The following is a 14,285-nucleotide window of genomic DNA, read 5'->3' on the forward strand; positions in this document are numbered from 1 at the left end:
GTTTTTATGGCAATCATCCAGGCCAGAGGTGGCAGTAGTGAGCTCCGGGCAGCTGGGTGTTTGCGCTCCGTAGGAGTGGCTCAAATGTTTCGACATCACCTCACCCGGCGTGAACGACATCGGCCAAGCTAGATGGTACTTCGACACGGCAGCTAACGTTGGGGTTTACATTTCCAGAGGAAGAGATCTCCATTTACTTCATTGTGGAGCCATACTGTACGTTACCACCATGGCTCTTTACGAATATGTCACTCAGGACCAGCTGGCGGGCTTCGACAAATACAAGGTAGGGGGAATATCGTAGTAGCCTGCTAGCAACTAGCCATTGGACCGACAGTGCGTGTATGTTTAACAGCTAGCTGTCACGATCTGCAGGGTGCTCCCCTGGCAAGGAGTGTGTCAAGGTAGCCAGCGTAACCTCAAACCATACCAGATACTGGCCAAACTGCCCTGGAAAATAAAAGCCTGATTAGGTATAGCTACAGTATGATGTGTTTAGGCTCATTGTACGTTGCTATGGCTATTATGCTGTTTGATTGGTTGTCCTCTCTAAACGTTGATTGGGTAGAGTTTAAGTTTGACAGTAAAAGGCACCTTGCAGATGGGAAATGTTTCCTGCGTGGTGCTTGAACTCTAACTGCAAGGTTGAATTTCTGCCTCCCGAAATATTGTACACCCTATTAAGTCTGGCAAATAAAAGACGCATAAATACTATTCAAATGTGTTAAATGTTTGAATTGTTCGAAAACATATTGACGAACATGCGAACTTTTTTAGTTTGAAAGTTCCGGCCGGAAGTCTTGTTTTTGTGCCATGTTTTCCTTGACATTGGAGCAAGTGTGCTAACAGTTAGCTTGTGACTCCTTGTCTTTGGCTCTGAAATAAGGCTGTACTTTCTGTTTCCTCACATTTCAGACACCCCACGTCTGTTTTCTCTCTGTATATAATGCCAGAAGCTATTTGACAATTACTTGCATGCAACCACAGAAGATACATTAAACCAAATGACAGTTGGCTGTTGTTTTGAATAAGTATTGGATAAACACTCTGCTTTTACCAGCACATAGTACAGTACAAGTGCAATTAATACGTTTTCTATTAATTCCAGCGACCATAGCATGGAATTGATAAAATCCTTAAAAAATATATCATCCTCTCTGCCTTACAGCTAAATGTTGGTGTTTAGTTATTTCCCATAAAGATGAGAATCAATGTGGCAGTACAGACACAAAGAGCCTGTTGTCCTCTCTCTTGCAATGGAGGACTGTAGAAAACAGGAGTGGCAGCAAATAATCTTCTAACACATTGCAATTTAGTTCTGATAATGGGGTTTAAGTCTTACCTTAGCACTGTACATGTATTAGTTTATAATATACAACGTACTTCTTTAAGTTTACACACACGCCATAAAGCATTTCAGATTGAAAGCCTTTTACCATTTCCACAAAAAAATCCTCATTCATTGTAATGCTTTGCCACTCTTTTTAGAACAACAGATTTCTTTACTTTTTTATTTTCTTGTCATGCTCTTTGTCCAACTGTAGGTCATTCAGACTTTCTCTAACACAGCCTCCTTTGAATACTGCTGTGAAACCGCTTTTCCAATTTGTTTATCATGCAAGACCCTTTTTTTTTCCAATAATTGCTTTTTGAAGTGTCTCACTCGTGTTTGGCTACTGTGCCCTGAGCATCTCTAGCTGAAAGAGGGCAGAAGAAGACAAATGTCAGTTCATGAAAAAACCCTCTTGACACAGTGTTTCTATTCATGAAAGGGGCACAGACACAAGCTTACAAATAGAAAGCACATGAGAACGAAGGACTGTCTACTGATTGTGCCGCTACACCTTTCAAGCTGTCACCCATCGTTCCTCCTCTCACTTCCTTTGTCACACCTCCTACCTCGGTTTGAACATATCTTGTACTATCTACTTGCGTGAACCTGCCTTCATTTCTACAGTTTGTAAAATATTAGAGTAGATAATTAGGGTCCAACACTACATGTTCTTGCGTATGTGGTGATGAGTAATCACATTGGTTATCTTGTTGATTTGAGGAACAACCCACAACATCATGACTCTCTCAATCAACAGGGGACAATCTAAATATAGTGTTGGAGTTTTGTCAATAGCATACAATCCATAATAATTAAGGGACAGTTCATTTCAAAATCTAAAATACACACAATTCATTTTACCTGTAGTGCTATTCATCAACGTAGATTGTTTTGGTTACTCAAGATAATCTACAGACCTTTTTGTGTGCAGTTTCATAAAGGAAGTACTTTTACTAAACTACACCTCCCAACAATTGAGCGTGTTCAAGAGGAAATGTGCGTTTTTTTCTTTTGGGCAGTGATACCGTTACAAGTGTAGTTTGGTTGTTGAAAATAGTTCCTCCATGAATCTGCTCAAATAAGTGGCATGGTTTCTAGAAAGAGACATCGCTGTTGAATTCTTCAAATGTTTTGGGTGGCCAAAAAGTGCCATATAGTTTGATTTTTATATTTGAGAGATGGCTGAAATCTCCATGGCTGATGTCTCTAACACTCTTCCATTTCCAAAATAACATCTATAAATCCAACAACAAATAAGAGGAAAAATATGTATCTTAGATTTTGCGGTGAAATGTGCCTTTTTTCATTTAGAAAAATTAAATGTATTAGATGATTCTTTTGCAGACCCCGCACAATCTTGTGTACTTGGTAGTAGTGGTTCATTTTAAACACCAGAGAGTCTACTGAATAATTAAACATATTGTAGCCACCTGAAAGGGCAGATCCCAGAGTGCCCTTCCAACTGATCTCACAGCAGAAGTGAGATCTCAAACTAAAATAAATCACAAAAGAGAGCAGTCCAAGCAGACTCAGAGCCAGCGTTTATTCCTCAAAGACTCAAAAACCTATCATCCTAAATGGCTTGTACACTGGAGAGGGTGCGTTATGCTGTAGTACGCACACCGTTTCGTCATGCCTGGATTGAATAACAGCGACAGGGATCAGGTTTCTTTTGATCTGCATTATGACAGGCCACCAAAATATCCATAAATACCCAGGTTACATGTGAGGTCACGTGACTCTGCTCTACCAGCCGTAGTTTGCTTGCAATAAGTTTAATAAAATAGCCTAATAATAAAAAATGAATCTTTTGTATTATGTGTTGATGGTCACATCCTGACTGATTGATTATGTCTCTTACAGTACAGCGCAGTGGACTCGAACCCCCTGTCTGTGTACGTCATGCACCCTTTCTGGAACTTTGTGGTGAAGGTGAGAAACAACCTGTCCGGCCCTGTGTGTGTGTTTGTGTTTGTGTGCATACATAATTAATGAGGTTTCCAGCGTTCTGCTGTGATACAGTAACAACACAACCCACCACTTTATACTTATTTTCTCTGTCAGATCTAAGGCTGTACCGAAAAAGTCAAAAGATTCCAAACTTGATTCATAACACCCAAACATTCAAACTTACTGCAGCTCTTTTTTGGTATGCTTATTCATTCTGTTTAAAGCCTTTTTGTATGCACAGTTGCAGATATTATTATTATTAATTCATTTTTTTAAATTAGATTCCTGTGTAGGATTGTTCTTGTGATTCTAATTACAGAGAATGCAAGTCAAAATGTAATGAAAAAAGATAGATGTAATATGTTCCAAAATTCACAACATGTTTTTGTCAAACAAAATATTCTGCTTAAATACTTATTTTTAATCGGTGTTCTGCTTTTTTCTTTTTTACCGTTTGCTCTCCCGCTTGCCATACACAAAGGAGGCAGACACATTTATTAACCAAAAGCACCATAAATCCCATTTATACAAGCGCATGAGAATTTATGATGATGACACTGGTGAGTTATTTTCATAAAACAAGTGAACTCAATAGGACTCCACTCATTTAATCTGATGAGTCACTGTAAAAATGTACGATGGACATGTAAAGCTTTATTCGAAAACCTCAATAGAGGCTTTGCATGTCTATTTAAAAAAAAAAAAAAAAAAAAAAGACATTCGGTACAGACTTAGTCAGCATACATTGGTCTATACTGTGTTGTTTTGAATGTGGACAGGGTTTTATCACGCTGTCTGTGATTTTATATAACGGTGACGGTATTCATCACTATTCAGTAATTGTTCTGTACATTCAATTGATAAATGGTTTAAAATAACCATGCCCTACTTCATCACATTTGATAATTTTCTTCTAAAATTAGCATCACTTTAGGCAACAATTTGCTGCCAAAAAACTCAAAACTGTCAAACTAAAATGATTTCTAAATTGAAGCTCGGAACAACCCTTTCAGTATTATAATTGATAAGAAGCATGTGGGTGACTTTGGGTTCTTCATAACTATATATCAAGGCAATAACGCAGAGTCTACTTACCTTTATCAAGCCATTATTTGATTATGTTATTTTATGTTAATCTCAGAATTCCATCTCAAAAGCCTCTCTACTTAACAGTAATGTAACTTTCCATACAGAGATGTAAGTGCTGGTTAATTTGGCGACATCCTGTTGAAGGTTGGTATATATGCAACTTAACACTACAAGTCCCAGATTACCAGGGGCAGCAAAAAAAAAAAGTCAGTCAATAATTGGCCTTTTCTAGTCATTCTGTTAGCAACCCTGATGATGGGTTTACAAACTTAGTGGTGAGGGTTAGGACTTCCTTCACTCTTTGCCTTATTCAAACTGAATCACTGTCAAAAATGAGCGTTGCCTTATGTTGGAGAAACATTTTTGATGGCGGCCAGTGTCAAACTGCAAATATATAAATATTGCAATTCTTCTATCAGTTGAACATCACTAAATCACCATTATGGTTCCAGAGATGAATAGGGAAGGAAAATACATTTATTTCAGTGAAAATCTTTGAATTGTATGGCATTCATACATCAGTCATCTCTGCTTTACAGTTACATAACTCTCCATAAAGTGTGCCTACAATAATTACTGTCTAGTTTTTAATCAGTGTCATTATTCTGATGAGAAGACTCTATTTTAAGAGCTAAGTGACATGTTAATTAACCGTTACTCACTATCTCTTTGTCTCTGTTCGTTTTTTTTAACAGTTTCTACCAACATGGTTGGCTCCGAACCTCATTACATTTACGGGCTTTATGTTCCTTGTGTTGAATTTCCTTATGTTGGCCTTCTACGACTTTGACTTCACTGCCTCTGGTAGGTCCTCTGTGCTTTCTTCTGTTTCCCTGTAGTTGTGTGACTAATGCCTGAGGGAGTGTTGTTCAGTTAGTAAAACATATAATGCTGGTGGGATACACCCAATCTTTGGAAGGTGATGAAAAAAAATGGTGTTTATGAAAGGCAAAGTCCATCACTTTTTGACACATGGATGGCTATGGTGACCCAGGGTACTCACTCACTCATTACATTTCTACACACACACACTCTAAGACACACATTCACACACTGTTTCCAGGAGTCATTCAAGAATAGACTAAAATAAACTAAACTGTCTGAACACAGCTCTTTACATCATTATTTTAAAGCCATATAGTACATCATATGGTAAAATGGTACAAAGAAAAACAAATAAGCTTTAAAAACCTCAGATAAACTCAAAAGGGTAATTGTCAATCCGAGGTAGAATGTAACAGTTAAACCTTATTATGGTCTTGACATAGTTACAAGCACTATGTTCAACATTTTTAATGCTAAATTACATTTTAAAGTATTTTCAGTATATTCAGGACTCTCATTGCTTAAATACAAGTTCTAGTGTGTTAAACCAGATTACTTTAATCTAAAACTTAAACAAGGGAGAAGCACCTTTATCCCACCTTTTTGGAGTGTTTTAAAATGTATGTTTTCATTAGGATTTCTTAATGTAACATTTGAATATATGTAGCATATTCCATCCTCTCCTTTTGCCTGTCTTGAAGCCTAAATGTCAGGAATTCAATGAAAAAAATCATGACTCTATGACCCTTCTATCCTATGAGCTTTACTTCAATACTATATTTAAAATGACTTTCTGTAACTATCAACTCCTAATTTGGGCTTCCAGGAAACTGCATCTAGCTTTCACTTTCTCTCTGGCAAGATGGCATCTTCTTCTTCCCTGAAAGTCTACTACAGTTTCCTCCAGCACTCCAGTCTCAGTGATATCATGTCCTTTCTAAACCTAAAGAAGTTAAATATTCAGTGAGAGCTAATTCTGATAAGTTGTATAGTAATTGAAAGTCTTTTTAACCTTATGTTCGACCCTCTTCATCTCTGTCTGCTGATTGGACCGTCTCTAGCTTTTTTCTTTTTCCTTGTTTTACTATTGTGCTTTAGAAGTTTGGTTTGGTTAAATTACACCTTTTCTTTAGAAAGTGCAGTTAGTTTTTCATTCGATCCATTGAGGTGCTTTTTGATGATACCATTATTATATTTCTATTTTTTAACATTGACTTCCATATTTGATTCATATAAATATTAAAGCAAAGAGTAGCAGAACCAAACTTTGTAAGTACAGGTTCATGCTTTGCCATAAAAAAATATGCTCCTCAGTTCTTATTGGATAGAATTGTTTGAGTTCCCTTAAATGTTACATGAGATAATTTCTAACCAGAGTAAATGTTGACATAGTGAGAAAAGTGATAATGGATTAGTGTGATGTACGTCTTTCTGCTCCTCTCTGTGGTGTTCTGTATATTTACATTATGTGTGTCTCAGCTGCAGGACATGAACACGTGCCTAGTTGGGTCTGGGTTCTTGCAGGGTTCTTCAACTTCTTGGCCTATACACTGGGTGAGTCCAACACCCCCACCCCCCCACTGCTGCCCTGTGTGTTGTTCTTCTGTGACATCTGAGGGGCTCGGGGGCAAATTCTTCCTAAAGGAATGCACTCTGTACAGTGACTCTCTGAAACCACACGTGTTTGCTGTCCAGTATCACAACCCCTCTGCTAGATTATACTGAAGTTTAGATATGTGACATTCTGTTAGATTATACTTTTCTTAGATAAAACTGTGTGTGGAAATGTGGTTGTTTACTAGGGATATACACTCTTGTAGTTATCATCAATATCAACAGGATGCCACATTATCAATCAGCAGGATTATCATTAGAATAAACTGGTTTGCAAAGATCATTTGAAATGGAAAAAATAAAATAATGCAATAACTTTAAAGCTATCTAATCAATTTGCAGGTTTTATTATGCCTGTCTTGACTGATCAGCTCGGTAATTTACTGTTAACAGAAACCAGGCTCTACTGTTTTATTTTAAGCTGCCCATATGTGCGTGTTATTAGAAAGGAGTTGCTTGCAGAAGGTGGAGTACCAAATGTTCGATTAATGCAGCTTTAAATAAATGTAAAATTGAGATTGTTGTTCTCCAGGCAAGGAATTTAAAAAGCTTAATTTCCAGAGTGTTTTTGTCTAAAAATGTCCATATTAACAGGCCCTGAATAATGGCTATCATCATTAGGCACATGGGACATGGCATTTTTTACTATTGTTAACATTCCTTTTAATAATTCTAATATAATTGCAAGTGGGGCAAACTGAATTTGATCATTTATACGTATCTATTGCTATCACATAGGTAGTGCCACATTAGTCAAATGTTCTCTCTGTTTGTGTTAAAGTCAGTTTTAAATCTCGCTAACCATTTTGTGAACCTTTAAAAATAAAACAACTCATGGCATTTACGTGTGGCTGAAATGAGCGCGGTCTATTAATAATGAATGAAGACTCTTTATGTTCCTCTATAGATGTTCTCATGTATTGTACTAATGATCCATTTTCTTTTTTGGTGTAGATGGAGTTGATGGTAAACAGGCTCGCCGCACCAACTCCTCCACGCCTCTAGGGGAGCTGTTCGACCACGGCCTGGACAGTTGGGCCTGCATCTTCTTCGTGGCGACTGTCTACTCCATATTTGGGCGTTTGGAAAGTGGCGTGGGCGTGGCCACTCTGTACTACATCCTGTGGGTGGTGCTGTTCTCCTTCATCCTCTCTCACTGGGAGAAATACAACACTGGCATCTTGTTTCTGCCATGGGGATATGACATCAGCCAAGTGGTGAGGACACGCACACGCACACGCACACGCACACGCACACGCACACACAGTCATGATATAAGGAAGTGGTCACCCAGCCTTCTGATGACTTGACGTTGTGCGTCTCTTTTTCTTTCAGACAATCTCCCTGGTTTACCTGGTCACTGCTGTCGTTGGCGTGGAAACATGGTACCAGCCAATCCTGTGGCACTTCCTCTACAGAGACCTTTTTACCTTCATGATCATCGGTGAGCTGTGATTGGTCATTCTGAATACATTCATTCGCTTACTGATCTATGCTCTTTCTCCGGAATTAAAAGGAGTATTTGATTTTTACATTTGTTGCAATCATCTCGTTTATCTAATTTAAAGGACATATTTGTAATTTGCAAAACAAACTAAACTGACTGTGCTACATCACAGCTTTAGTTGCTTGTTTACTTGGTGTGCCTAGTTACAATTACTTGTTCAAACGTTAAAAAAGGGCACAAACTAGAGAAGTGTGTCTCCCTCTTCCACTCCAAACAAACAAAGAAATGTATCTGGGAAAATGTTCATTACTGGCTCCCATACAGTCAAAATGGTGTCAGAGATGACAGAAACGGGGATAAGGCATAAGTATAATATAAGCTACAACACACACTTTAAAAATGAATATTTATTTTTTCTTTCAAATGTTCTACAGATAAAGCTAATATCATTAGCATGAATTCTCATGGCAAAATCGTGTATTTACATCTGATTTGTGACTTGTATGATAAAGACAACAGGCTAGCCATTCTCACTCCACCTACAATAATGACTTTCTTCTAATTCCCAGCTTGTTCCTTCACCGTGACCTTACCCATGAGCCTCATCAATGTCCTGAAGTGAGTCCATTTCCCATTAGCCTTTTATTATACAGGAGTTTTGTTTTTTGACACAGTGCTCTAAATTCTTCCCCCTCTGTGGTTTTTCCAGGGCTCACCGCAGTAAGACTCTGAAGCACAGCAGCCTGTACGAAGCCTTCCTGCCCTTCCTCTCTCCCGTCCTCCTCTTCGTCTTGTCCACCATCTGGGTGGTGTTCTCTCCATCCCGCATCCTGGAGCTGCAGCCCAGGATGTTCTACCTCATGGTGGGGACGGCCTTCGCTAATGTCACGGTGAGCTGGTCCTTCACACTCCCTTACAACATGCAATATCTTAATGTCTGTATTTGGGGTGTTAATGTTTGTTTATCCATGTATTTATCTTGCAGTGTAAGCTGATTGTGTGCCAGATGAGTAACACACGTTGCCAGGCGCTGAGCTGGCTGTTGTTGCCCATGACGCCGGTGGTGTTGTTAGCGGTGACCGGCGTGGTCGCCAACGAGTCCCTGCTGCTGTATCTGTGGACTGCTGCTGTCATATTAGCACACATACACTTCGGTCTTTCAGTGGTAAGAGCATCCACACTCTGTTAATAAAGTGTCCTGTAAACCTGTAGCGACAGCTAGCAGCCAGTTAGCTTAGCCTAGCTTAAATAGTCCAGGCAGGGCTCAAAACATAAATAAAACGTTTTTTTTTGTCTTGTTTGTTTAAAAAAGTTGAAGTACCAACAAAATATTCGATTTTACATTTTCCACGGGGTGAAGGGTCAGACTTTTTTTTGCTCTTAGTGTGAAATTAGAAGAAGCGATAAATCGTCTGGAACATTACCATCCAAACGTGTGGATTAAACAAACAATATTTAGTGTGCTAATTTTGGATTTTTGTTTCATTTGAATGAAGCCAGGCTCAAGCGGTTTCCCCATGTTTAGTCTCTGTGCTAAGCTAAAGTAAGCTAAGCTAAAGTAAGCTAAGCTTAGCGGCCGCTGGCTGCCTTCTCATTTAAAGGACAGATAAGACAATGGAATCAATATTCTTAGGCAGAAAAAAAAAAACATAGTTCTAAATGTCAATATCAAACATGTAAAACCTTTACAATGCAGACCTAGTTGTTTTATTTTCAGTGACACTAACAATTTCAATGCCTTGGGCTTCAAGACAAACAACCGTCATAGAATTGCCTGTCTAGGTCCTATGCTGCTAAATGTTTTTTTATAAACACATGACTAACATAAAATACAATATTATTTTTCTTTGCTAGGTACAACAGCTAAGCAGCCACTTCGGCATCTTGGCTTTCTCCCTGAAGAAGCCCAACACTGACTGACAGGCGGGGGAGGAACGAATCGGCTTGAAAGCAGCGGAGGTTTAGGCTCCTCCCATCCTCCGCTTATCGACACTTCACTCTCGTCACCACGGAAACCACATCCCCTCGCCTCCTCCATCTATGAGGACACTGCAAGTGGAATGGACTGTGTTTCCACTGTCCCCAAACACACACAAAAACACACATACATGCACAAAAACACACATACATGCACACACATTCCCAACAAACCAACCAACCAAACTCTGGTCTCTGCGATGGAGGCGGGCCCAGGGGCTTTGGCTTCCGTCATTGGTGATTGGCTAACTTGGTTGAGCCAATGAGGTGCAATTGTTTCCTGCGGAAATGTGCTTCAGTCATGAGGACAGGAGCCATGAAAACACATGCTCACACACACACACACACACATACACATACACATACATATTACTCTGCTTTCATGCAGATAATTTATATCTGGTGGCAGGTATTTCAAATAAAAACACAGCCACACACAAACTAACGGTTGCACTCACATAGTATTATGAATGTATAATATGCCTTGGGGAAACGCCATTTAAGTTTTATTATATTAACAGGAATGCCTCAAGTAGTGTTGTTTTCAAACCTGACCAAACCTGTAAATTGTGGCTCGTAGATCAGAGCTGTGTCCAGAGTTTAGAGGTTCAGTCACCTTCTTCGTCATGGGACGATTTTCAGTCGGAATTCCCAGCGATATATGTTAATAGCTATAAATATATATACTGTATGTGTTAAGGGGTTTGGGGCATTTTATTTTCAAACAGAAATGAAACTTTAAAAAAAAGAGGATAACTCCTGTGAAACATTGTATACATTTCTCTCTAATTAATTCCACGTTCTGCTCTGTGACGGCGGTTCTGATGAGTAACAGAGTTGGATCGTGACTAACCAGGGCAGGAAGTGACCAGGGTGACCGCTGACCTTTGAACTTTATTAACCTTTCCACTTGGACCTCTGACGGAGCACTGGCCTCCCGGCTACCCCTACCTTGAGGTGTCGTGTCTTCATGCTGATTCGTTTATTTTATTTTTTTAAATATGTTTGATAGTTTTTTGTTAATCTGTTGCCATGGCAATGGTTTGTGGATCAGTTGTGCATCGCTTGAATGAAGAGTGTGTTCAAAAGCCGTTACCGGAGCGGACTCACTCTGAGGGAACAAGCCGTCGCGCCGCTCACAGATTTCATCACATCTTTTTTTTTTACTGTCAGATAATGTTGCGCTTCTTTATTCTTCAGTCTGTTAAACACTGTTTTTCTCTGTGTGTGTCATAGGATGTGTCCTTGGTAAAGTTGCATATTGAGCTGTGGCAGACTGGACTTTGGTTTGACATCAAACTGGTTTTTCACTGCCGGGCCAAATCCCATTTGACAAGGCTCACCGATCGTGTTCGCTTCCCAACAAAGACTGTTTGTCCGTAGCTTGGAGGAAATTCTTTCTTTTGTGTGTAACCCAACTCCACTTGGTTTAAAAGTCTTGTCTTTCTTCACGGACTTTCCCATAGTTGTTTACATACTGTAGGAGAAAAGTCCCCGCTGCTTCTTTCAAGAGACTCGCATTGCCAAACTTGGCCGGATTGAAGCCTTATGATCAATGTGGAGTAAAGATTGAGTCTGCGTCCACCCCAAATCAGGCATGTCACTTGTTTGAGTGGCACTCGTGTGGTTTGAATGGCTCATTGATTAGCGGTTACCTGATTGGACGGATTTGTTGTAAATGCAGCTCAAGGAATTTAGTGTTCCACGAGTGTCTGCTTCACCTATAAGTCCATAGAGTCTGCCGGGCCTCTGGCTCACATTTCACTCCTCAATTTTACCGCTTTAAACACACAAAAAAACAGGGGCAACCAGTTGGCTAAACATCTGTTTCTGAAGGACAACTGTAAAAAATGAACCACAATAACAACTGTTGGGAAAGCCTTATGAACAGCATTAGGAGTTCTGTCATGCCAGTCTGAATATGAAGTCACAGTAATAATCTTCTATACATGAAAGTGTGGGGATAATTAGGACTAAAGGTACATAGGAAACATTAAATACACTAGGAATTAAAATACAAAATGTACTTGGAGTTTAATTCCACTCCTACATTTTTACCACAGTTTTGTATATAATTGAGCAACACTGAATATTTGATTCCAGCCTTGTTGTAGTGTTCCAGTATGATGACTGAGAGGAACCAACTCTACTGCCATAATACCCAGTAAAGTAGCCCGGGTTGCTTTGTAGCGCTCCTGCTCTGCAGCTGGGGAACGCTCTCTTGCAGTCATAAGCACATAAACAGTATATAGGAATTTGATTTGCCCCACATCTGTGACTTTGGAGACTGGAGATTGTATTGACGAGAGATTTCACAACCAAACAGTTCTTTTGGTGGGTACATGCACTGTCTATGTATGTGCAGATCTATGTGTCTGTTAATGTATGGGTGGATATCTGTAAATACATATATTATTTCCTCATTTTTATTTTGTTTTCCGAACTACAAATGGGATCCTTATCCAGTTTCCTCCAAACTTGGGGCAAATTGCATCTGATTCCAACACTGCAAAGCTACAACTTTGTCTTGGTAGTCCTTTGTTTCTTGTTTTTTTTTAACGTTTGTTTATCTTTGCTGCTCTACTGGCTGATTGGGATCTGGTCTTTTCTTTTGGAAATTATTTCAGAAGGGAAGGCGAAGACCTCGAGAACAATCGGTACAAACAACGCTAAATGCAACAAGGGATTTTGTGTCATATCATTAGGAATATGTTATTTGGGTCAGAAAAGAATGCCATTTCAAAAAAACATGTAACATTTCAGACAGAATAGAGCAGCAACAACGTGTAAATGGACAGAGAAATAATCGTTAACTATTTTGATAATGGTAAAACCTTCAGAAAATGCCGTCTCCAGCCTCAGATATTTTCAGCTTTTTACTGTTTTAATGTCATCTTATTCTGAATATCTTTGGGTTTTTGACTTACGGTACAAGACATTTAAAGACATCACATGCACTTCGAGAAACTGGGATGGACATTTTTGACTAGTTTCTGATATTTTATAGATCAAATGATTAATGGATTATTTAAGAAAATAATTGTTGCAACTCTATAGCTGCACCGACCATAAAACAAGTGAGATACTCATCCAGTCGTCAAGGGAATTTACCAGTTTATTTTCTGAGCAAATTTTCTGGGCACTTTTTGTAGTGTACTCCTCACATTCACTCATTATATTGTAAGAAAACGGTCTGAATCGCCCTGGATCAACAAACAAAGCTGTTGAAATTGTGATAAGTTGTTGTTTAACGCTGCCCTGGCGAACACTCTGAGCTTCGGTGTGGCTACTTGTGATGTTGTATTTAACCAGTGAAGAAAGGACGGTCCAGATACAAATAAAAGAGAATTTTCTTTAACCACTTTACTGTGTCGCAGCCAGAAACTTGACCTTTAGTAATGAGTTTTTACAATTTTGAGTACATTTAAAGTTCCTTTAGTGACCAGCAGAGAGCAGTTCTGGGACTGCCAACAGAATACACTGTTTGAGAATACACATTCAGTGCAACATAGTATAGTATGTCATAAATATGCAAAAAAATTACATAGTATGTCAAAAATATATAAATAATAATGACATAGTATATAGTACGTAGAAAATACACAGAAAAACGACATAGTAATATTCAAAAATATGCAAAATAAGACATGGTATAGGATGTCGAAAACATTCGGAAATATATACACAAACGACATAGTATAGTATGTCAAAAAATAACTACATAGTATGTCGAAAATATGCTAAATTAATTATGAAAATATTTGTAAAAAGGACATAGTATAGTATGCCGAAAATATTCTAAAATATAAAAAAAAAACATAGTATAGTATGTCAAAAAATATTTTTAAAAAGACATAGTATAGTATGCTGAAAATATTTGAAAATGTACAAAAACAACATATGTACGTATGTTGAAAATATGCAAAAAAACTACATAGTATAGTTTGTCGAAAATATTAGAAAACGGCATAGTATAGTATGTCAAAAAATATAAAAAATAACAACATAGTATAGTTTGCTGAAAATATGCAAAAAAACTACATAGTATGT

General features: G+C 38.5%; 1 protein-coding gene across 2 annotated transcripts; it reads left to right on the forward strand.

The window, feature by feature from the left end:
* The first annotated feature begins 45 nt into the window (after window positions 1–45).
* Window positions 46–13,598, forward strand: selenoi (selenoprotein I). 2 transcript variants are annotated; one of them, XM_034150348.1, is made up of 10 exons: window positions 50–286; window positions 3,197–3,265; window positions 5,068–5,176; window positions 6,677–6,751; window positions 7,766–8,028; window positions 8,147–8,255; window positions 8,828–8,876; window positions 8,968–9,148; window positions 9,244–9,423; window positions 10,113–13,598. In XM_034150348.1, exons 1-10 carry the CDS (start codon window positions 230–232, stop codon window positions 10,221–10,223), a joined length of 1,203 nt encoding a protein of 400 aa, XP_034006239.1. In that variant the 5' UTR covers window positions 50–229; the 3' UTR covers window positions 10,224–13,598. The 2 variants fall into 2 exon arrangements, with proteins under 2 accessions (XP_034006240.1, XP_034006239.1); XM_034150349.1 differs by lacking the exon at window positions 6,677–6,751 and having other exon boundaries at window positions 46–286.
* The last annotated feature ends 687 nt before the right edge of the window (window positions 13,599–14,285 follow it).

This window comes from Trematomus bernacchii, unplaced genomic scaffold (assembly GCF_902827165.1).
Source record: "Trematomus bernacchii unplaced genomic scaffold, fTreBer1.1, whole genome shotgun sequence".
In the NCBI taxonomy this organism is placed as follows: domain Eukaryota; kingdom Metazoa; phylum Chordata; class Actinopteri; order Perciformes; family Nototheniidae; genus Trematomus; species Trematomus bernacchii.